The following is a 23,896-nucleotide window of genomic DNA, read 5'->3' as shown; positions in this document are numbered from 1 at the left end:
AACTAGATATGTGAATGAAAAAAATACGTCTGCTAATATTTTTCAAGAAATGTTCTTTTTGAGTTAACACTGAACATGGAAATTACTGTCAAGCTGATGTTAGGGATTTAGCAGAGAAATATGTATATATAGTAAAAAGATATCTTAGGATATTTTAAGAGTAGCCAAATAATACGAGGGCAAATTTATCTTTACCCTTGAAATCTTTTATATCTTGATGTTGGCTTATTGTATTCATTGAAATAGGTGATATAAAGGTAATTATTTTTGTTGCATTTGTTCTAGCTTAATTTTTGCTTTTCAGTCATTTTGCGATTTGATCAAATTTGTGTATATTTTAGTGTGCAAAAGAAAACTAAATATTAGACTTTTAACTATAGTGTTTTTAAAGATATAACATACAAACACTTTTCATTTTAACCTTTAACACAAATGCCAAGGTTAGGGTTTCTTGTATGCAAATGGTAGGATATTAGATTAGTATTCAGCTGTGGTTGGGTACTATTATAAAAACTGAGAATTGGGCACTCTTATAAAAACTGAGAATTGTCCTCTTAGACACAAGTGTATGTGAAGTATAATGTAATTTTAAGTATAAATCAGCAATAAATTGATGGCTACCGAAGATACAGTTTGACCCATTAAAATAAAAAACGAATGGTCAAGGTTAGAAATGTTAAATGATGATTTTTATTTTTGTTTTTTTTTACTCCAGTATCAATAAATATTAAAAAAATCTAAATGGTGTAGTAACTTCTAAATTAACCCCCGAATCTAGTGGAATACAGCTTCCCTTTTATCACCAACAAGATAAAGGATTATAGCAAATCACATTCTAAAAAGGTCTTAACATGTATTTTGACCTTCATGATGATGCTTATATTCAGTGTTCTGATATTTGCTGCTTGAGTCATGCTTGTAAAATAGGCAGTATGTTTGATAGACAAAAGTAATGGACAAATTTCATTTAAAAAGTAACATTTACTTTACTAACTGTGTTTTGCCTAAGAACTAAGGTGACACATTTTTATTTTGGCATTTTGAACTATTAAATCATAAAAATCACTTGATTGAATTGGTGACAATGTTTCATTGCATTTGTCACTATGGTACTGTTTAAAAAAGTACCTGAAATTCCACAGAAATGAAAGCAGCCATGCTCATAGTTAATTACAACGTTTCCATGAACTATGGTGTGCTACTTAGAGGCTACATTATGTGATACAGGTAACTTTGAATATAAATTTTCTTCCAAGTTGAATTCTCTGTTATTTGTAGTTTTTTGATTGCTTAAAAATTTGGACTGGACAACCAATTAATTTACTTTCTCTCCTCCAAGATTTTTTGTTGAGAGATGTAAGGGGGAGAAGATAATAAGAGGACCTCTCCATCTTCATTAATGAGTGGTGTGTGTGATAGAGTGGAAAATACAGCTGTGATTCAGCAATCTGGAGGGGAGCTTCTAAGTGTAGATTAGCCCTGTAATCTTGACATTGACTCTGGACCTTAGTCTCCTAATCTACAGAAAGTATTTGGAGTTTCTAATCTCCTAAAATACTTTTAGCCCTTAATTATGTGATAAAAATAATATTAAAGAGTATCTTATTCCTATATACAGGGAATAATTTGTAATTTTTGCATTAGAAATGCTGTTTCTGTGAAGAAATGATGTGAATAATGTGATATATAGTGACCCGACTCTTCATGGTAGACATTCTAAAATATTAACAATATAAATGCAGAAAGTTGATTTTAAAAAATAGTTAAGGTGTGGAATTGTATTTAAACGATTGAGATTTAGAATGCTGCAATAACAAATTTGTTGGATTTTTTCCCCCTAATTATTAGATATACTTGAAATTTAGTGTATTTTATGTAACATTTACAGCTGGCTATCACAGTTCTTTATGAGGATTCATCATTTATATGTTTGACATAATTAATTTCCTTTAAGAAATTTTTATGCTTCAAAGCTAAATATCCTCATTTCACCAACTACTTTGACCTTCCGGGCTGAACGGCTCAATACAAACTTCTAATTTTCAAATTGGCTGTTATTTCTGAATGTAATTAACCTTTACAATTTAAATTCAAGGATGTTCTGAAGTTTATAAATAGAAACTATATGACTTGATTTCATAACATTCAAGTGGCATGTTTTCCTACAATCAGATGAAATTTTGATTTGTACACTGTACAAAGCTAGATCTGTGTTTTGGAAAACAATCCTTTGCTTTTTGAAATTAAGCTATTTATTTGATATTTCCCAAACAACGAATTATACCCTTAATGTGTACTACATAGTGAATTAAAATGATCATAGTCATTTTGATTTAGATGATCAAGATAGTTTGCTTAAATGGTTTCTGAGTTGACTTATGAATGTTAATGACTTTATTGCTACATTATTTTTGTGGAAGATATATATTTTACAGTACTCAGGTATTTTTTTTTAAAAGATTTTATTTATTCGTGACAGAGAGACTCAGGTATTCTTACTTGAAATGTAAAAATTGTTCTAAGGACTTTCAGATTAAGATTAAAAGGTGACAAAATTTTTTAAGAAAAGCACAAGTCGGGTAATAAAGATAGGAGTCTGCCTTTAAAAAGGATCAGGATTCAAAATGTACATTGCACCTATAATTTTATATTAAACGAGAATCTATAATATTGCAAGATATTAAAGGTAGGGAGGAATAATAGCAAAATTACCAACTTTTGTAGATTGCTTAAGCCAAGCTTGGCTCCTCCCTGCCCTTTTTAAAGGAAGGCAGAGTACTACTTTCTTAGTTTTAGGGAAGGAGATAGTATGGTAGATTACATTGGTGTCAGTAATTTTTGAAGTGATGCAAAGTGAGATCCAAGTCCTTTTTTTGCTTCTGGTGGAGTGAGGCACATACTCTTACTCATAGTAGCTTTTTAATCATATCTTTAGACCAGTGTGAAGGATTTCCCTCAGATATTCTTTTACCAATGAAAGTCAATTCCACTTTTCTCTTAGGAGTTAAATCAGTTTAGTTCACTTGATTTAATACTTGTCTTTGTTCACAAACTATTCCTTATTAAAGTCAGATTAAATTTGGAAGCTTAAAGGTAAATAATGCTGTTTCTTGTAAATTACTTGATTTGTTAACTTGGTGGGGGAGGATATTTTATTTAGCATCTAAAGTCTTAGAGATAATTTTTAAGCAGATCTTTATATTTATTTATTATGATTAGTCAAAATGACTTAAGGGATTTAGATTTGGTAGTATAATCAGGAACTTTTCTTATATTTTGAAAATTTGAAATCTTAGTCCTGTAACAACATTTAAGTAGGTTTTAATTTAAATCCTAAACTATTGTGCATTATAAAAGTCCTTAAATTACCTTTTTTTTTTTTTTTTCTTTAAAGATTTTATTAGAGTGCACATGCACAAGCAGCCTGGGGTGGCAGGGAGGGAGAAGCAGACTCCCTCATTGATCAGGGAACCCAAGCTGGGCCCAGGGATCCTGACCTGGGGCTCCAGGATCATGACCTGAGCAGAAGGCAGATGCTTAATCACTGAGTTACCCAGGCGCCCCAAATTACTACACTTTAATATTGAACTTGGAGCTTTTTTGATAGCATTACATGTTATGATTTTTATAATCATACTTAAGAGCAGAGTGACTGAAAAAATACATATCTTAATTCAGAGGGCATTTGAAACAAACATTATTTTCCATGTTTAGTTTATGGGGCATTTCCATCTAGTGAACAGCATGGATATGAGACTTTTGTTATCAATTACAGATTTTATTTATTGAGGACAAAGAGCACACGGGCTGGGGGAGGGGCAGAAGGAGAGGGAAAAGCAGACTGCCAGCTGAGTGGTGAGCCTCATCCCATCCCAGGACCCTGAGATTATGACCTGAGTTTAAGGCAACATTAACCAGCTGAGTCACTCAGGTGCCCCCCGCCCCCCCCTCAGTTAGATATCTTAAAAAGAGTTAGTGTTGCTTGAGTAGGTCAATACAGTTGGTAATAAAAGTTGTTTGAAATTTTGTCTAAAGTTTCCTTTCTCTTTACCTTAAAATAGTTGGATTAAAGTATTTGATGATGTAAAATAATAGGATGATGATAATGAGTGAGAAACATGACCCTGTAGGTGGGTAATGGAAGTTTTCTTTCAGAAGTCTTGAAAGTGGGGAGGGTGGGGTGCCTGGGTAGCTCAGTTCGTAAAGGGGCTGCTTTTGGCTCAGGTCATGATTCTGGGATCCTGAGATTGGCCAGTGTTGGGCTTCCTACTCAGTAGGGAGTCTGCTTCTTTCTCCCCTTCCTGCTTGTTTGTACTCTTTCTCGTTGTCTCTCTCTCTCAAACAATCTAAAAAGAAAAAGTCTTAAAAGTGGATTAGATGAACGACCAGAAATAGGGTAGTTCTGTACTGTTAAGAAGTGATGTTGGGCTCTTTTAAACAACTAGTTCTCCACCCTGATTGCTCATTAAGTCTAGGGAGACCAGATTTTATCTACTCTGTTGGAGTTCTTGGGGACTGAGGCTTACCCATGGTTTTTAGAGTAACTTACTCTGCAGGTGAGCCTCCTGTACATCCAGATTTCAAATCCTCGGGATTAGAATTTACCTTATGCTTGGACTATACTGTTCAACAATACATAAATGTCTTGGTTTTCTGATGAATGATCCTTAGGTTGAAGTTTGGGAAAAAATCATGGCATTTTAGTAGTCTTTTTATCTTTTTCTATGCATAAAATTAGGTTCTTTTTGTTTCCTGCAGAAATGTGAATCCAGAGACTGAATTCTCTAAAGGGCCTGTACAACGTAATAGATGTTGGTGGAAGCATTTAGTAAGTTTTATTTAATTTTCATGTTTCTGTTTTTTAAGTTTTCAATGACTTTGGAAATTTGAATAATTGAGTCAGTTGGAGAAATATAAAGGGATTTAGTGAAGCTCAAAGCAGTACTACAAAAAATAAAAACTATGGTTAGATGTGTGTGAAGTTGATTAAAATTTTGCTTATTGGTTTACTCCGTTTTTTTTTTTTGTTTTCTTAAACTGATAGAATGCAAAGTAATGTTTCTAACATTTCATCCTAGATCTGGGTATTGATAAACTATCTCCTGTGTTTGTAAATAAAGTTTTATTAGAACACAGCTACACTCTTTTATTTATACATTGTTTCCTTTGTCACTATAGCTGCAGAGTTGAGAATAATTGTAGCTAATGGTCACAAACCCTGAAAGGTTTATGCTATCTTGTTCTGTAAAGAAAGCTTACCTGTCCATGTCCTAGACCCATTTCTTGTGTCAACTTAATCCTTTCTATGTAGAACTTCAAAAAGAAGCTCTTGGGTTTTCTTTTGGTAACAGAACATTTTTTTTCATGAATTTCAATGTAAAAATTATAGTAAAGTAGTTCTGAACTTTGCTTAAACTTGAAAGCCCAACAAAAAGTTCTTTTCACACTGGAGTTATCTTTTGGTATTAGAAGACTTGGTTACTACTGTGAAATAGTTATTCTAACCCACAACATGAGGAAAAACTATAGAAATGAATTTGGCTGAATCCTCTAAAGGATTTATTTATTATGACAACTTTTGAGGTACGATAATTACATACCGGCTGTTTCATAAATACTTTTGAATCACATTTGAGAATGTAAATTCTAAATGATAATTTTGCTTCTAATTAGTACTTCAACTTAAATTATATAAATGGCTACTAGATCCTGCATAAGGGTGAAGTTCTGGGGTTTCGTTACATTTTGATGGGAATGGTAAGGGCAGAGATGAAAACTTTCCTAATGTACAATTACTGATCTCATGCCTCATATTTTATTTTATTTTATTTTATTTTATTTTATTTTATTTTATTTTATTTTATTTTTTCATGCCTCATATTTTAAAGAGATTAATTGCCTGACACATAGTGGATGCTCAGTAAATAAACTTGATTTTTGGTATATCATTTGTTAAACATTATTTATCAACTAGTGGTTTAGGTCTAATTGGAAAACAAAGTTAAATTTATTATTAAAATTTATATTTTAATGCATTAACTGTGTCTGAAAACTAAAACTTTGACTCCGTAAAGATTAAAAGGGATAAGAAACTACAACTTTCTGTCTCAACACGTACATTTTGTCAGACTATAAACTAATACAGTGACAGTGAGGAAGATTTGTTGGATTGTAAAGCCTTAGATGATTCTTTTTCTTAGTTACCATAATTGATCTTACTCTCTTAGGGATCAAATAATTTTGTAGTTAGTTTTTATTTAGGACCCAAACTTAATAATACATTGTAATCCTGTTGAGGATTCAAGCTACTTTTGGTAGTAAGACCATCTATGTAAGTTCACTATTAAATGTTTCCAAATTTAAAGACCAGAACAAGGAAGACTAAAATCTAGTCATAAGCACCAAGAATCTTAATTACATGATGGGAAGAATCAATTTCTACTCCTTATCATTATATTTGTCCTTTTGGTTTTGCAGTAAGTATTTGAGTTTTGAAGTGATATAAATTAACGTTAATGTTTTGTGGCATTATTAGAGCCACCTGCTTTAAAATTAAGAATCAAAAAAATAAAAAAAATAAAGAATCATTAATCATTTCTTACTCCTTGTAATCCTTCCTCCCTGTCCCCCACATTTTTTTTGCTATTAAAAAATGGGAGTTTGCTGGGAAGTAGAGGTAAGGAGATTGCTTATGCTTACTTTAGGGGACCCCCTCGTAAACCCAATGTAGTAATTGGATTGCTGAATTGCATTTCAACTGATTGCTTACTTTTCAGCTAACTTAATTTTACAATGTCCAGTGATTTTGGAACAAACTTAATGAATTCAAATTTTGAGAGATTTCCTTGCTCAATTTTCTATTCTTAAATTTCTGGATGTACAATATTTAGGGATTTTAAGAGATAGCTGTTAGTACCTTCTTATTCTTACCATAGAAACTTACTTTTGCTTTTGAGAATTTTCTTAGAACAAACAATTTTCCTTAAAAAGGAGATCTAAACTATAAACATCAGAGTGGAAAAATTTTACCTGTTCATCGAATGATCTTGAAGCCTGTATATAAAAACACAAAAGATCTAGGTCTATTTGATGATGGAATTCTAGATCAGACCATCTTTTCAGTATGTCTGCAGTAATTCACAAGTTATTGGAAAGATGTAGAGTAGTAGGGCTTTGATATCTGAACCCTACTCAGTTTTCTGTACTGACCTTATTTTAATGCAAGATTAAATTATCTTTTTAGAGCAGAAAATGTTTTAAATAATTGACCTCATTTATCCAGTGGATTTTTCAGAGATCTTGTTGCTATTGGAATATAAACTACTTTGATTAGTAAGGTTAGTTTGTAGATCTTCATGTACGTTGATCAGTGTGGTATATAGGAATAGTACCTAAATAACATTTATTGAGGTCTTTCTACGTGCCAGATAATGTAAAAGCTATAAATGTACTAATTTAATTCTCAGTACTGCCACATGAGGTAGGTACTATATTTCTATTTTACACATGAAGAACTGTGGATTTTGTTACTGAGAAAATACTCAGGCTCACAGAACTCATACCTACTTTCTTTTTTATTTTGTAACAAATTTGCATATTTGCAAATTTAGTTTTTGCAAAAATTAGGAATTCCATGACAATAAATGGCTTACTTATGAATGCCTCATTGGTGTTTTTAGAATTGTTGATAAGTTTTGAGCGCTTTGCCTGTTAACAAAATTCTCACTTTTGGCTTTCATTGGCTTTGTAGAAGTGCAGACTGACCATGACACTTTTAATGCTCTTGGTAGCATTTGCTTGCTTTCTATTTTTAAAGCCATCTTTAAATTTTTTTTTTTTAAAGATTTTATTTATTCATGAGAGATGTAGAGAGACAGAGACATAGACAGAGGGAGAAGCAGCCTCCCTGCGGGGAGCCCAAGGTGCAGTCATGACCTGAGCCAAAGGCAAATAAATGCTCAACCACTGACCCACGTAGGTGCCCCTTAAAGCTATCTTAAATATAATATGATAGAATGATCAGATTGCTAGTATTTTCTAATTTCTATTGTCACACCAACTAGTGCATTTTATTGAGTAATTTTATAATGATTTTAATGTCATCAGGTTTTCTTCTGAAAAATTTTAAAATAATGATTTTAAAGGGAAAATTTGATGTCCTGGATAAATTTTACCTCTTGTCCTGTGGCAAAATAATATAAAGCATTGAGTTTATCATTTAATGTTCTAATAAACTCAATAAATTGTACCTATAGCCATTTAAGTAATTATAATGTGTTAACAATACATTAATGTTGTTGATCCATAATATTGTTTACATCCCCCTCTTCATTTAGAGCTTGATCATACATTGTAACAATCGAGATTGGGGTTGAAATTGTTTTATAATTAACAGTGCAAGAAAAATGATGGTATTATCTTTATACTTTTGTCCCTTAGTTTTAAGTAATGAGTAGTTCAAATGGAAGGTACTTTATTGATAGGAAGAATGAATGAGTTATGTAGTTCTTATTTTAGGGCGGGGGGAAATCAGGAAGGTATGTTGAGGAGAAACATCTTGTATTTTATGTTTATTCCTGATGATGTGACACTCCTTTTTAGTCGTTTTTTGATATGAGTGGCAGTGTCTCTTGGTTGTCAAGTAGTTTACCAAGTAGATACTTATATTGTGTATGTAGATAGCAGTTTAGGAGTTAAGATTTAACTACCTAAAGAGCAAAACTGCCTTATACTTAAATCTCCTAGTCACCCAGACTTTGTCTCTACAAATTTAGTTTGAGAGTTGCAAAATTGATGGAGAAGAGAGAGTTAAAACTTATTTTTGCAATTATGTTTGCTAATGATGGATTGGGATCATTAATAGTAGAATATCCTGGCTTCCCACTTAATCCCCTTAGTTAAAATTATTTAAATAATGGATATGTTTGTGTATGAGGAACATTTGATATTTTGGCAATAGGAGTATTTTACTTGTATTTAATTTGAAATATGCTAGCAGTTCATGGCAAATATTAAATAGGCCAGGTAGATATTTTGCATTTTTGATCATTTTTTTCCCTGGTTGCTACTTATTTCCTGTATTCTCAAATAAGTAGCTGAAGATGCTACCATCTCTGTTGGCCATTTGTGTTATCTAAGCAAAATTAATTAACATCTGTTGGACTGGAAAACTATGCTGTTATCCACTGCTTTGGTTTTTTCTTTTTTTAATCTCAAAATTCATTTCCATAATTAGTTTTATTTGAAGAAGCTTGGAAAGTTTTCTGCACTGAAATTTAAAATCCATAGTGTTGCTGTAATTTAGCTTTCCAGGATTTTGAATTTGAATTTTTGTTTTTACTTCTCATATTGACAGTGTAACAACATTACGTATGTAAAATTTGAGTATTCACTGCCACTTTTTTATAGTTACATATGTATCTGTGACAGTAGAACTTTGTTACTTGTTTGCAGTCTTGCCATGATTCTCTGAGAAGTGTGTAGTACATACAACTTTAAACTTTAATACAGTTTCATAGTTTAAAGCTGTTACAGCATTAAACCTTTGTGTATGGTAAGAGTATCTTCAAGGTGGGTGGATGTTCTCTGTTTGAAGGAATAAGATCATTGGTATTCCAACAGCATTTTTTTCTTTTAATGTTTTCATCAAGCACCCAGTCAGCTTGAAGAGTCTCAAATGGATCCTACCACTGAGAAAACAAGATGGCAGTCCACTATGGGGAATTGAGGAAAATGGATTAATACCAGAGTGCTGTGATAATATACAACCAAGACAGGGTTCTTTTAACATGGATTTCATGAAATGAATGAAGACATAGGTTTCTTACCCAGCACAAATGGACAGTGGATTTGACTTTCCAAAGACTTTTTGTATCATTAAAACAAGTATATTTTTGACATTTGGAGAAGAAAGATGGCACGTTAACACAGATGTTAGTTTGTATGCCTGGAAGTTTTTGCAGTTTGATTTGTATGAGTATGACTTTGTGGAATGTTAACTTTAATAAAATTTCTAACACTTTAAAATTTCTCAGTTTGGGCTTTTTTTTTTTTTAAGCTGAAATTTCGTTAAATGTTCACTTACTGCCTTAACACTTTGACCTTTACAGTTCCCCAGGGGTAACGTGTACAGAATAAAGCTGGTAAAATGGAAATGGTGTGCTGGAAGATGTTTTACTGGGTTCATTAAGATTGGTCTTTTTTTCACAAAATTGTGGAAATTTATTTCAGCATTAAGAAATGGTCGTTTGGTTGAAAAGCTATTTTGTGCTTTCATGAAACATCTTGGAAAATAACTTACCAAGGGGTAATAATAGGAACTTTAATTTGCCATGAAGATTGTAATTAGCTTATAAAACAAAATGCCTTTTGCCTCAAAATTCAGAATGAGTGATAAAATATTTTTATAAGTTATTTTGTATTGGTGGAAAGGGTCTCTTTTACTTATGCTTTTTAATATTATAAATGTCTTAGAATATTCATCTGAACATTTAAACATATGCCTTCTGTTTTAATAGTTAATATTAATTAGGGAAAGAGATGTTGGATTTATATGAAAGTGTCCTTAGGGTATTCATAAAGGACTTAAAATTTTGGTGGCAGTAATGTCAGTGGTACATTTTATATAAATATGAAATAGGGCTATAATCTAGCTAGTATTTTTCTTACTCTGTTTAGGAATTTGGAATAAATCATACATGTCATGGATTACTGTTTGAGTTCTAGGCAAATGCTGCTGTTCCATTTATTGATAATTGACTAAATACCAGTTTTAGCAACTATTATAAAGATGGGGTAGACTTCATTTTGATACACCAAATGACTTGTTGATTCTGTTTTCCCATTATACAGATAACAAGGACTAGTTGAGCTTGAGTTTTTTTTTTTTTTTTTTTTCTTTTGGTGAGAATCATTTCTTGCGATCAGTGTCAAATACCATAATGCACACATCTCTGGTCAATACATGTGCAGTATTCTCATTGACTGATTTGAGGTGGTTGGTCGTCTAAATCAAAAGTGGAATTTTGAATTTTGATTTTGGTAGAAAATTTATGTTCTGTGGAAATTACAGAATTGAAACTAGGTTTCGGTTATGGATTTTACTACCTAGAGGCAACATTGTTACCTTTGTTAGGTATAAACCCAAAATAGTTTTTTTCAGTGAGGGGAGGATATTGTTCTGGCATAGTCTAATGTTATGTGAGGAAGGCTTATTTCTTTTTGGATTCATGAATGTCTTCTTGGGGTGCTTGTTGAGAGAAAAGTATTAAATAATTTGTTTTTGGCCTTCGTCATTTTGTTTACGTAGATCAAATGGTGTTGGTATTTAGAATTCACCCTGTGACAATACTTTGATAACTTGCTATCAGATAGGACCAATTGTTATTCATTTGCCATTGTCGAAATGAGGGTATATACTTAGAATTTGATTTGAAATACAAGGGAATGGCTGGGATATATGTGTTCTGTTGGTTTGGAGATGGAGTTTCTTGGGTTTGTTTCCTAAGGGTGCCCATAGTAGTTTCACGCTCTTGAATTTAAGAACTTTGTTTTGTCTGACTCTGTGTGAAGTAAATATATGGTGATTATGAGAGCTTTGGTGAAGTTTGCAAGGTTATATATAATGGGTTAAAGAATTTTATTAAAGGAAAATTGAGATTCTTAGATAAAAGCTAGTTGCCTTAATTTTTGCTCTAATGCAACTGAACACTAGGGAGGCGCTGTTGAGTTGTACCCCCGTTTTCCAGTTGGGATGGAAGATTCCCCCTTTAACTTTGTCTTTAGATAATTTTTGGCTTCACAAAGAAGGCAAGACTTGAATTTAATTTATGAAATAGAGGTTTTGCTTTTATTCAGAAACCATTTTACCCTTGGGGGGGTTAATTTTTTAAAAGATTAATACTTAAGCTAAGCTTTATATTCTCTAAGAATTATCCCTCTTTCAAAATGGCTTGATAAAACACCACTTCCTGTCCAGAGAGGAAGTTATTTTAGCTCAAGGACTGAAATATTTAGCAGATCTTTAGACAAAAGGAACAAATTACATTTCTCTCTGGCTTAAAAAGGGTGCTTGAGCCAGAGGGGGTTAAGAAACCCTCCCTCCTCCCCTTGATGGGGTGGTCTGGAGGGGCAGGGAGGTGTGGGGGTAGGGGTCCTCAGGCTCCCTGGGATGGAGGATCTTTTTTTTTTTTTTTTTTTTTTTTGGTGGAGATGAAGGGGTGGGTCTATGGTACATCACCTGAGTTGTGGGGTAAATGTAGAGAGTGTCAATCAAAGGCAGAGCTCTCAGAGCTGGGAAGGAGGCTCTAGATGGCGGCTGTGCCTTAGAGAGAGCGCGCTCTGCTCCCTGCCTTCGCCTCACTTTACGCAACTTTCCCTAACTTTCGGGCAGCCTCAGGGGGCCCCCGCAGCCCCCTGCCTCTCCTAGTGACTTACTGGGGTCGATTTGAACCTTTTTAAGGGAGAAAAGCAGCTTTTAGGAGCTTTCTTTTCGTGCCTTGTTGGAAAGAAGCAGCCGTACTGAGAGCCCAGGTCGTTGTTTTTTCCAGCTTAGAAGCCATGGCGCACCTCCATTTTTGTGCGCTCTCCTAATGAGGTTTTTTTTCTTCCGGACCCGTTTTAGTATTAATTATTGCTTTATTTTTTTGACCAGTTAACATATTGGAGGATTATTGTATTTATTTTTCGTTTTTGTAACGGAGGATTTTGTTTTTATTTTTAATTATTTGGGATCTGCTATTTTTCTACTACTAGATAGGACTCTTGCTCTGGACCTACTACATGGATCAGGTAAGTCCATGATCGTTAGTGATAATTTTAAAGATTTATATGAATAAGTTTGCTTTATTTTCTGTAAATATGAGAAATTCCTGGATGACGCAATAAGATACAGAGATTGTTATTTGTATCCAGTGTGTTACTTTGAGAAACTTTCCTTATTGATAGTGATGATTTCCTCTCTTCGGTTTATCCGTTTTTGGTTTTTTTTAAGGAAAAAATAGAAATGTTTTGTTTTTTGGTGCTTACCGCTGTTGTATTATAACAATATCGTTACATCGTCAGGACTTTGTTCCTGATAATAAAAACCATCGATAGAAGCTGGGACCTTACCTTTCTTTCAACTTTTGACAGTAAATACCTGGGCACAGGACTTCAAAGCAAACACAGATTCCCCCTCCCCCTTAATATTTAAGAATTAAAAGATGATGAGAAATAAGGACAAAAGCCAAGAGGAGGACAGTTCGCTACACAGCAATGCATCGAGGTATGAGCTATCAACTTTCTTCCTTTTTTCTTTTTTTTTGGGGGGGGGGAACCTCAGCTTACATTGTTTACCTTGACAGACAGGGAGAGCTGTCTGTTTTATTTTAGTATTTTACTAATTTGAATTCGTTTTTTAAAGCGTGACCTTGAGATTGCTAATATGCCACACCCTAATTTTTTGGTAGCAATTTATGAAAGTTGAGTTGTGACTTAAGGCCTCTTACAGCAGTCAAAAGGTAAGGTACCTTTATTCAAGGGGGCCTTTCCTGCAAACTACAGTTTTTCTGTCAATAAATTTCAGGTTTTAGGTTTTTGTGCTGTAGAAAAATGACCTTGTCGGTTTAGCCATTGCTGCATTGCACCATTTTACATACAAGGCAAATTTTTTCTTTGAAGAATCTAGGATACCCAAACTTGTAACTGAAGGCCATAGAGGAGCCTTGTGGTAGTAAATTATAGTAAATAGACGTTTGAGAAAGTTATATGAATGAAAAAATGTACATTTTAAAATGAAATTGCAAAAAGGACCCTTTGACTGATGCCTCTCAGTTTATATTTTTATTTGACTCTGTATTTCTTTTGATACTCTTGACATTTTAGGAAATTTTGGTAAGATTTATCAAAACCTTTACTCCATGGTTACAGTTCCTGCATTTATGAAATCAAACCTGTGATCACAGAAATCCTGGAATACTCTTAATATACTTCTCTTTTGTGTTTGTTACTGATTATACTTGTATCATTTTGCATTTAAAATATTTTAAGGTTTGCATTTATATACTTATATTCAGACAGTGCTTTTTGGTTGGTAGATGTGTAGTGTCTTATTTTTGCATTTTAGTTGTAGCTGCTTTAAATTTATTGATTTATTTTGACAGAGTCGCCTGGAATGCTTTATCTTCTGAAGCTTACAAATACACTGTTTGTTCAAATCACGATATGTTTCACATTTGTTGGAATATCTTATTAGTGACTAAGTAATAAAGCCTCTCAGATGTTTTGTTGTTACGATCTGTATATTAATTTTTTAAAAGTACATATGAATGCATTTCTTTGACATGTGCTCTTATAAATTGTCATGTTATGAATTTTAAATCCTACAGTTAAGGATGTGATTAATTATATGATTTTTTTCCCTCAATTTTGCTTTTACTTTTATAATTTTATAGAAGTAATATTAGGTTAGTGAATTTGAAAGTTTTGTTGAACTGGTTTATTACAGATGTTGAATTTTATTTATGTTTTATTATACTTAAAAATATTTTGACCCTTGCTTTTAAAAATACTTTTCCAAATTCTTTTGCAAATTAAGTTGTCACACAATTTGGATTGCTGTCTTTTGAAGTGAATTTGCTCTTGTAATTACCTAGATTTGATTTAGGACAGAAAACTTCTCTACTAAACCTAAACTGATTTTTTTCTGAAAAGTAACGGTAATTTGAAGAACTAGGAATCCCCAGGTGTATTTGACAAATTATTAAAGATTCAGTACCTAAAATTGTTGCTCCCTTGAGTATGTCTGATTTGCATAGTCTCACATAGGTTTTGGCTTTCTTATGTAGGGTTTGTGGTTAACATCATTGATGAGACTGCCTTCTAATTTAAAAAATTAAGCAGTGTTGCTCTTCTTTCTTTTAATAATTTATTTACCTAGAAAACTATTTGGAAGTTGTCATGCATCTGCCTGTTGGCAGTGGGAGATTACAGCTTAACAAGGAAGCATGTACTGTTCTTTCAATTGATTTTTGTCAGGTAGTTTGATTCACATACCTGATGAATGTTCAAAAATATCTGAGAGACTCCTTGGAGTTTTAAAATAGTTATCTGAAATTGCATACCTTAATACATGTACATAATTATGACATCACTTCCTTTTAAAATTGTAAAGCTTAATGGGATGCTAGTGGTGTTTATTGTGGTAGATGAATGTTAATTTTAGGAAGCTCAAGTTAAGGAGACTGTTCAGGTACTAGTACTTGGTTCCTTAATCTATCACAATTTCTTTGCAAGGACCTAGTTTCCATGGCACAAAGTCTAGTGTTCAGGGAATTCTACAAAAATCACTTTTACATCCTGAGCCACAAGAGAGGAAGGGAGGAGTTTGCAGGTCAAGTAAACTCTGTTCTGAGAATTAGTTTAGGATCTGAAAGGATTGAGTGCAAGTTTAGGTAAACCTGATACTTCACTGTTTTTGGAAATAATGCAGTGACTTTATAGTTTCTATATAAAGTTTGTTATTCCTGTATTCTTTTGTTAATGCTTTTAACTATGTTATATGTTGTATATCCTGATTTCTGAAGATTAAAAAGTTCACTTTCAAAAATATGATTTCAAAAATACTTGATCTATCTGTAAAGTTTCTAAATATTAAAAGAAAGTTTTAGTGATGGACATACAGAAACCATATACCACACACTTCTTTCCTAAATACTTGTCAGTGGGGTAACGAGTAGTATTGAAGCTTGGAAGCAGGAGACCAGGGAATGTGAATGGACCTGTGTGCACACAAAGGTTCTGTGTGTTCTAGGACGCTGCGTTTGCAGTTTTATCTAAAGAACTGAGACAGTTTATTAAATTTATCTCTGAATCGTCTGCCTTTGAACCAGATTTATTTTGACAACCTGCGGTGCGGCAAAAACCTTCTGCTTTTTAATCCTTTTAGCAGTTAGCCGAAAGACTGGGGCTAATTAGAAATGGCATAATGCAGTTGCTCGGGACTGAACAGGCAGTTTTTAAGTGGCAGCCATTTTATGATGCTGATAATTCTTAAGAATCGGGATTTTTGGGAAGACTCAAAATCGAATGTAAACTTGAAATACCAAAACTCCTTCCCCCCCGTCAGCCTTCCGTTTTTTTGGTTCTGTGGTGCTAAAATAAAGGGCAGCTTGGTATAGCGCGGGCAGCAGCTCTGTGAGCCCCTGGCATCTTGGTGCAGGTCCAGCTCAGTCACAAAATGGCTGTTCCTTTGTGCCGCAGCGCTGACAGACATACTGCATTGCACTGTGTACTCGCCAAACAGCAGGAAGTTGCCGTGCCGAGTTCAAAGGCCGGCCGGCGCCGGCGCCGGCTGCTGATTGGCTGTGCGCACGCCTGGTAACAGCGGGTCAACAGCGGCGGCCCCCGGCAGGCCCCGCCCCGCGACGTCAGGCGCGTCGTCTCGCCCCTGGGAGGGGCGAACGCAGTGACGTGCTGCGTGCGCCGCCGGGGTGCTTCCTGTCGGTCCAGCGAGCCCGCGGCCTTGGGGCGGAGGGTCGGAAGGGGAAGGGTGCGAGCTGCGGCAGGGGCCGGGCCCGGGGCCGGGGCTTTCCGGGGGCGGCCGCCTCCCGGCCGGTTCGCTTCGCCGGTCCTCTGCGCCCTCCCCTCTAGCCGTCCGCAGCCTGCGGCGTGTGTTCCTCGGCCCGTCCCTCGGAAGGGCGCTCCTTTCTTAGGAGCCGCTTCTACTTTGGGACAAAGTACAAGCCGCTGGTCGAAAAACCTGTGGGCTTTGACTTTTTTTTTTCCGCTTTCCTTTCTCCTATCCTAGCGGATTTTTTTTCTTTTTCCTTTTTCTTTCTTTCTTTCTTTCTTTCTTTTTTTTTTTTTTTTTACCTTTTCCTGTTCAGTGAAGAGATTAGTGAGCTTAATCTTATCATCACTGACCAAAACCTTTTCTCTGTCAGAGGAAATATTTTTGTTGGAAGTGAGACGTCCCAGCGGGTGTTACAGCTGGTGTCTAATCATGGCTCATAAACACAGGGGCGGTTGTGTGAACTTGTCCCCGTGCATTTTTACTTGGTACCACACATTTTCTCAGTTGGCATTTGATGGAGGAACACTCAGGTCAGTATGTGCAAAGTGATTTATTTTTAAGATTACGGGATACGTAGAAACCAGTGTTAGGAGTTTCCACTTACCAAGACGATGTTAACTTCAAAAATGACAGAAGACAGCGTGTGAGGCACCCGTTAGTGTGCACACAAGTGTCAGGGAGAAAACCGCTCCTTCCAGGTCTTGGTCGCAGTTTGCCAAGGAGCCGCGACTCCCCGAAACTCAGTTGATGGAACGAAGCACTTGGAAGGCCTTGGAAACCTCTCAAGCCCCCCGTTCGTTCTTGGGTATTCTAACTCGGTCCTGGTAATTCTTAATAAAATGCTTTGCTTGTGTCCGGGCTGGTTGGGAAAGCTTTGGCAAGGATTTCTGGCTCTAAAAAAAAAAACAAAAAACAAAACAACCCCCCCCCCCCCCCCGCAAAACCCTAGTTTAGCAACGATTATTTCATGATTGAGTCACAAGTAATGAATTTAAGCACCAAGAGAAGGCTGTACTACGTTTTCCAGCTGTACCCTGAGGAAACGGTGTTGTTCCCCCTCCGCTGTCCGAGTGCTGTTAGCAGTCAGGGAGGGAGTCGTCGGGTCCTGGGCCGAATTTCAGAAGTTCCTTGCTGAGTGAGAGAGAGAGGCCGCCTCCAGAGAGAGGTGCATTGTAGGTAGACAGGTTTACCTGGGCATCTCTTACGTTTCCGAATGAAGTTTAAAAAAGTTAAAATTTGCCATAGTAGTTGGCTTTGTAGGTTCACACAATTTTGAAGCTTTTGGAAGAATCTTTTGAATAGCTTATAGAAACTTCAGGTGAAACTGGGATTTTGGTTCTATAGACTTGCCCATCAGGTTTAATAAGAGATTCTTAAATTATGTTCTCAGGTATAAATTACATATGCAAGAATTAGCTTTAGAGGTGAATACTTGTAGAACTTGACCATGTAACTGGAGCTTCACACCTCAGAAGTGCGTTTAAAGCAACAAGAAAGAACATTCTTCTTGTGTATTGAGGTTGAATTCTGGTTAGTTGTATAAATTTTTTACTATTTGCTGAATGTCTTTAAGTTCCTAAAAACTGGAAGAGAAGTAGTATTGCAGTCATGTTTGAAGATATAAACTACTTTGTTGAAGATGTTTTAACCCAAAATGATATTATTAATACGTGAGTTAAAATTTATATTATGATAACAGCAATTTATTTACAAACTGTTTGCATGCCACTTGGAGCCAGTGAACTTTTTAAAGAACCAGAGTAAGGTCTGTTCATTAAGACTTCTGAGCGTTTTTCCTTCTGTGCAGAGAATGGCAAAAAATGGCAAGAAAAATGTTGATTTAATCTCTTTTCTGTGGCTTATTTATTTTTTAAAAAAGATTTTATTTATTTATTCATGAGTGATGTGCAGAGAGAGGCTGACACACAGGCAGAGGGAGAAGCAGGCTCCTCACTGAGAGCCCGATGTAGGACCCGATCCCATGACCGGGATCATTGCCTGAGGCAAAGGCAGGTACATGCTCAACCACTGAGCCACCGAGCCATGCAGGGGTCCCTCTGTGGCTTCTTTTAAAACCTACATGGCACCTTGAAAATTAAAATCTGTAAAGATTAAGTCCTCACAGGAACATGGTTAAACAGTATTTGATGAATTTTGTGAAAGTTTTAGCAAGTTCTGGTTTGAGAGGTGAATCTGGAAGTTGAATTTTTTTCTGACAGTATCTGACACATTTTATTTTTTTCAGAGACAGTGTGGACAGGGGGAGGGGCAGAGGGAGAGGAAAGAATCTTAAGCAGGCTCCAGGTTCAGCTAGGATCCCAACTTGGGACTCAGTCTCATTACTCTGAGATCATGAGTCTGACACTCCGACTGACTGGGCCACCTGGGCACCTCTCAGATTTTATTTTTTAAAAGATTTTATCTATTCTGACAGAGAGGCAGAGACATAGGCAGAGGGAGAAGCAGGCTCCCTGTAGGGAGCCTGATGTGGAACTCTATCCCAGGACCCTGGGATTACAACCTGAGCCACCCAGTTGTCCCACCTCTCACAGATTTTCTAATTAGTTTACTCCTCTCCTTTCTCTCATATGGCAAATTCCTAATGACTGTGAGATACTTTTTGAGGCCTCTGGGATTTCCAAACTCCTATCCTTTCTCCCATAAAATGTGGTAGGGTAAACTTGTTCCTGACAAAAATTGAGTGTTCTGTGTGATACCTAGTAAATTTTTTCTGGTTATGACCTTTTAAAAAACAAAAAAGTTTTTAAGGCCCTTTAGGTTCTTCCTGCAAATCTTAGAACTCAAGAACTCAGTTGGCTTTCTTGAGGGGTGGTGGTGGGGGGGGTCACAAATATATTATTTGTTTACTTTTTAAAAAAAAAGTTTTATTTATTCGGGGATCCCTGGGTGGCTCAGTGGTTCAGCAGCGCCTGCCTTTGGCCCAGGGTGTGATCCTGGAGTCCCCGGATCGAGTCCTGCATCAGGCTCCCGGCATGGAGCCTGCTTCTCCCTCCGCCTGTGTCTCTGCCTCTCTCTCTCGTGCGTGCTCTCTCTGTCTCTGTCTCTCTCTCTCTCTGTCATGAACAAATAAATAAAATCTTTAAAAAAAAAAAAAACTTTTATTTATTTGACAGCAGAAGCAGAGGAGCAACAGAAGGAGAGGGAGAAGCAGGCTCTCTACTGAGCTCTTGCAGGACTCAATCCCAGGACCCTGGGATCATGATTTGAGCCAAAGGCAGACACTTAAGTGACTGAGCCACCCAGACGCCCCATGTTGGCCAATTTATGCTGAGTGCTTGTTATTCTAGCTGTTCAGTTGTCTCCTGCCTTCTAGCCCGCCCCCGGGCATTGAATTCAAATTTATACCTTAGCAAAATTGCTAATTGCTGCTGTTTTGGAACTTTAGTGTTAGTGTAAAGCCAGAACAATAGAAGTTGACTAAGTCATCATACCCATCAAACCAAATACCATCAGATAGACTTAAGGTCTATCCAATGTTTATTTTGTAATCAGTAACAGTTAGTACAGTGTGAGAACACATTGTTTATATGTCTGCTATGACCTTTTGACTTAAGTGTTTAAAGTTTAATTGATAGGGCAAGTCTGGGGACAGACTTTCTAAAAAGCTCGAGTGCAGTTTATGAGGTGAGGAACGAGCTTTTTGCTTTGTGAAATAAATCATGGAGAACCTAGGTGTATGGAAGCCTTTCATGGTACATTTTGAAACAGTTCCTATGTAGTATTTTAGTGTTAAGATACTTGGTTAGGGTTACCTTTTTTGGTTAATTCCGTGACCTTATCAGGATTATATTCCATACTGAAAAGAACTGTAAATTCCCTTTACCGGAGAGTTCCCGTAGTTTGGGGAAATGCTGCCGAGGAGCCTTGGCTAAGGTCCTGATTTTATGCTTTGGATTCAATATAATGAGTTATTTTGTTGTTTGTGGTGGGTTTAATTGTTAACTTCTGTGCCTGGCAAGAGCTGTGTACCTAATACACACCATTGTGATGTTTACTTCAGTACTGAAAGTTTTTTTCCCAATTTAGGCCCATGATGTCTACTGTTGGACTTGCAGAATTCTCACTTAAAAAATGTCGATAATGATAATCTTCTTGGGGTTATGAAGTCAAGTAACATAAAGCCTATAAAGTGTTTGTTAGCAAATAACCTGTTACATTGAAAGTGCTCTTTAAATGTAAGCAATGAGTACTATTTTACTTCTAATGCTTTATCTTACTTTCTTACCCCTCCCTCTGCACTTATTCCCTTGTTAAGAGTCGTACTGTTCCTGAGAGTAGAGGTTGGTGTCCTGGCCTCCCATAAGAGATCCATTAGGCCTAATCTAGGCCCCTTTCCCCTCCTGCTGATACAGGTATCTGTCTAAATCATTCTAAAATGATTTTAGAAGGCAAGTCCTCTTTTAGTTAGCTGAAACCTTAGGTGTATTTTGTAGTTAATCCTCTCTTAGAATTTTCTTCTGAGACAGCCAGCCTTTTGAAGGGAGTGTTTGATGCTTTCTGGACCAGAACAGCTTCTTGTTCTGTGCTTGTGAGTCACAGTGCAACTGTGGGCAGTCACTCTGAGTAGATACCTTACCTCACTTCCGGAGCAAGTGGTTATTGCCCTGGTTTACCCTCTCAAGCTGTGCAGGAGTGAATAATGAATACCAAGGAGCAATGCTGTTTGGATACAGATGTAACTGCAATAATACTTGAAACTAATGCCCAGTTGGCAGTCGCTTGCTCTTCCTAATCCACCTTCATCATAGCACCATATATCTGACTTAACATAATGCCCAAAGTCCAATATTATTCTGCTTTAGCTGTAGTCTAGGTTTAAGATTTCTGTATTGTTGGTCTTCTTAACGTTATTCATTTCCCATTCCTTATGGTTTGTGGGTTGAGTTCTATTATTTGTTCCTATAGCAGACCCTGGAGAGGGCATCTAAAAAGACTCAAGTCTAGCCCAGTTCTCTAGGATTGAGTTAATTTTCCAAAGCCCTCCATGCGTTTTAAATGTGCATGTATTTCCACAGGTTTGCATGTGTTTTGATTCTTTTGACAGAGAACCTCTTGTTGGATTCCTTTCTAACCCGTGGTGTTCCTGTTGCCTCTCATTTTTTTCTCCTTGTCCCTTTAGGGCAATTTTACCAGTAGCTTGCGTTTGGAGGTCTGGAAGGGAAAAGTGGGTGGGGTGCTGGTAAGGGTGGTTGTGTCTTGATGGAAGAGGGACATTTTCGGCACTAAATGTTATGTCAGATCCAGCAGTAGTGTATGGTGATAGAATTTTTCACCCCCAAGATTTTTGAATTCTTGTCCTAATTGCTTTAAATCCTAGTGCTGTCACTTCCTTACTATAATTCTCCACTTATGCCCTTTTTAGATCCTTCTAAAAGTTTGGATTCCAGAATTAACTTTGAATGCAGTGACATTCCATTCAGAATTCCCTTTCCCTCAAGCTGATACAAGTAACTGTCTAATCCAGTGTATGTGGGCTCTGCTGTTTGGAATAGGGTTTGTTACACATTGGTGGGTTGTGAATTGTCACCAGCATTAAAAAATAAAATAGGATAGAATATGATAATAAACCTTATGGAATGGCATGTGTATGGCTTATTTCTAAGTTCAGCAGTATCCATAATGTTGGTAATCTTTCATTTAGATTTTATCATAGGGAAAAGCAGTATGTAGTAAGAATTTTATGGGAAAATACTGGAGTAGATTTATGCTTTTTTGACTACTTGCTCTTGTGTCAGGCACAATTTTTTTTTTTTTTTTAAGATTTTATTCATTTATTCATGAGAGACACAGAGACACAGGCAGAGGGAAAAACAGGCTCCATGAGGGGAGCCCGATATGGGACTCCATCCCGGGACTCCAGGATCATGCCCTGGGTCGAAGGCAAGCACTAAACCACTGAGCCACCCAGGGATCCCCCTGTCAGGCACTATTTTAAGGTGTTTTTTTTTTTTTTTTTTTTTTTTTTTTTTTTTTTTTTGATGTGCCTTTTATTTCATGTGGTGGTTAGTGTAGCAGAAATGCTACTGACCTGCCACTGGTTAGCCAGTTCCCCAAATTAACTGTCCCAGAGCACTCTCCCTTTGAAGGCCTGTGGGTGGTCCGGCATCTTGCTGAGCTCTTTCATCCCATCCCATTGTGTACCTTCATTTGAGTCATATACATAAAAAAGGATTTACAGATTTTTCTCAAATTTGATTATGCTGGTTTTGCAGGTAATTTTGCATTTCAGTAACATACCAAACTAGTGGACTGAGGTAATTGTGAGAGAGAGATTTCAGTGAAAACTAAGTTGTTTGTTTTGGAAAAACACAGTAACTGTTATTTATAGTGCCTACTATGAGCCTGGAATTCGTTAGAACAAGTCCTTTATATGTGTTAATTTGGGTAATCTTCACAAGCCTATGAGGTAGATGTGATTAACCTCCCTATTTTGCCAATAGAAAACTCAGGCATTAGGGGGAAGGAGTAAATGGTAGAATTGGATTCAAACACTGGTAGTTTGGTTCCAGGGGTCACTTAATCATTTTGTCGAAAATTACCATCAAATTAGATGGCTAAGAGGAAACTGTATAGTAAGGGAAAATGTAAAAATTGAATTATTCTGTATGCTCTTTTCTCATAAAAACTGTGTTTTAAAGAAACCGAAAACTCAAAATCTCAATGCATTGTAGGGTTAATGGGCACCAGAAACTCAGTGCTGCTCAAAAGTCATTGTTTTGGATAAAGAATTTCTAGTTAAAATGTGGCTGCTTTAAGTGATTCCCATGGGGGTGGTTGGGGACTCGTGATAAAAGAAGGGTGGATGGGAGGGGGAGGTACTGGGAATCTCAGAAGATCTTTTTGCAGTCCTGACTCCCATTGCCCCCCACACGCTTTGGATTTGGCAACGGATTATGAAGGCTGGGTTTCTAATTTGTTGTCTTGTTCTAAACTTAGTTCTCCTACTTAACTTCCAAATACCCTTTGCATCAGAATCATTTGAGATTTTTTTTTTTTTTTAAACAGGCCCCAGGGGCACCTGCGGGGCTCAGTGGTTGAGCATCTGCCTTTGGCTCAGGGCAGTGATCTTGGGGTCCTGAACTCAAGTCCCTTTTCGGGCTCCCTGCAGGGAGCCTGCTTCTCCCTCTGCTTATGTCTCTGCCTCTCTCTCCGTGTCTCTCATGAATAAATAAAGTCTTAAAAAATAAAACAGGCCCCATACCTGATTGGATTTTAGGAGTTCCATATGTAGTAGGGCAGGGGCGATCATGGGCATTGTCATGGCATTCCAGGTGGGTGTATTAGGTAGCCAGGAATGGAAACCATTGTTCTCTAGACATGCCG

The 23,896-nt window shown here is 36.3% G+C and overlaps 1 protein-coding gene across 7 annotated transcripts in view; it reads left to right on the top strand.

The window, feature by feature from the left end:
* Positions 1-12,006: 12,006 nt before the first annotated feature.
* The window catches only part of CHD2 (chromodomain helicase DNA binding protein 2), a 121,018-nt gene continuing 109,128 nt past the window's right edge, over positions 12,007-23,896 (top strand). For 2 of the 7 annotated variants that reach the window (XM_072737212.1, XM_026001500.2), the window contains exons 1-2: positions 12,007-12,789; positions 13,132-13,264. In XM_072737212.1, coding sequence (XP_072593313.1) covers positions 13,203-13,264 — 62 coding nt within the window. In that variant the 5' untranslated portion in view covers positions 12,007-12,789; positions 13,132-13,202. Of the gene's footprint in view, positions 12,790-13,131; positions 13,265-16,503; positions 17,083-23,896 lie in introns of those variants that run through there. The other 5 variants (XM_072737214.1, XM_072737211.1, XM_026001518.2 and 2 more) reach the window with 3 other exon arrangements.

Source organism: Vulpes vulpes, chromosome 14 (genome assembly GCF_048418805.1).
Source record: "Vulpes vulpes isolate BD-2025 chromosome 14, VulVul3, whole genome shotgun sequence".
Lineage (NCBI taxonomy): Eukaryota > Metazoa > Chordata > Mammalia > Carnivora > Canidae > Vulpes > Vulpes vulpes.
The sequence above is the reverse complement of the archived record's forward strand: the minus strand, read 5'-3'. Positions and strand labels throughout refer to the sequence as shown.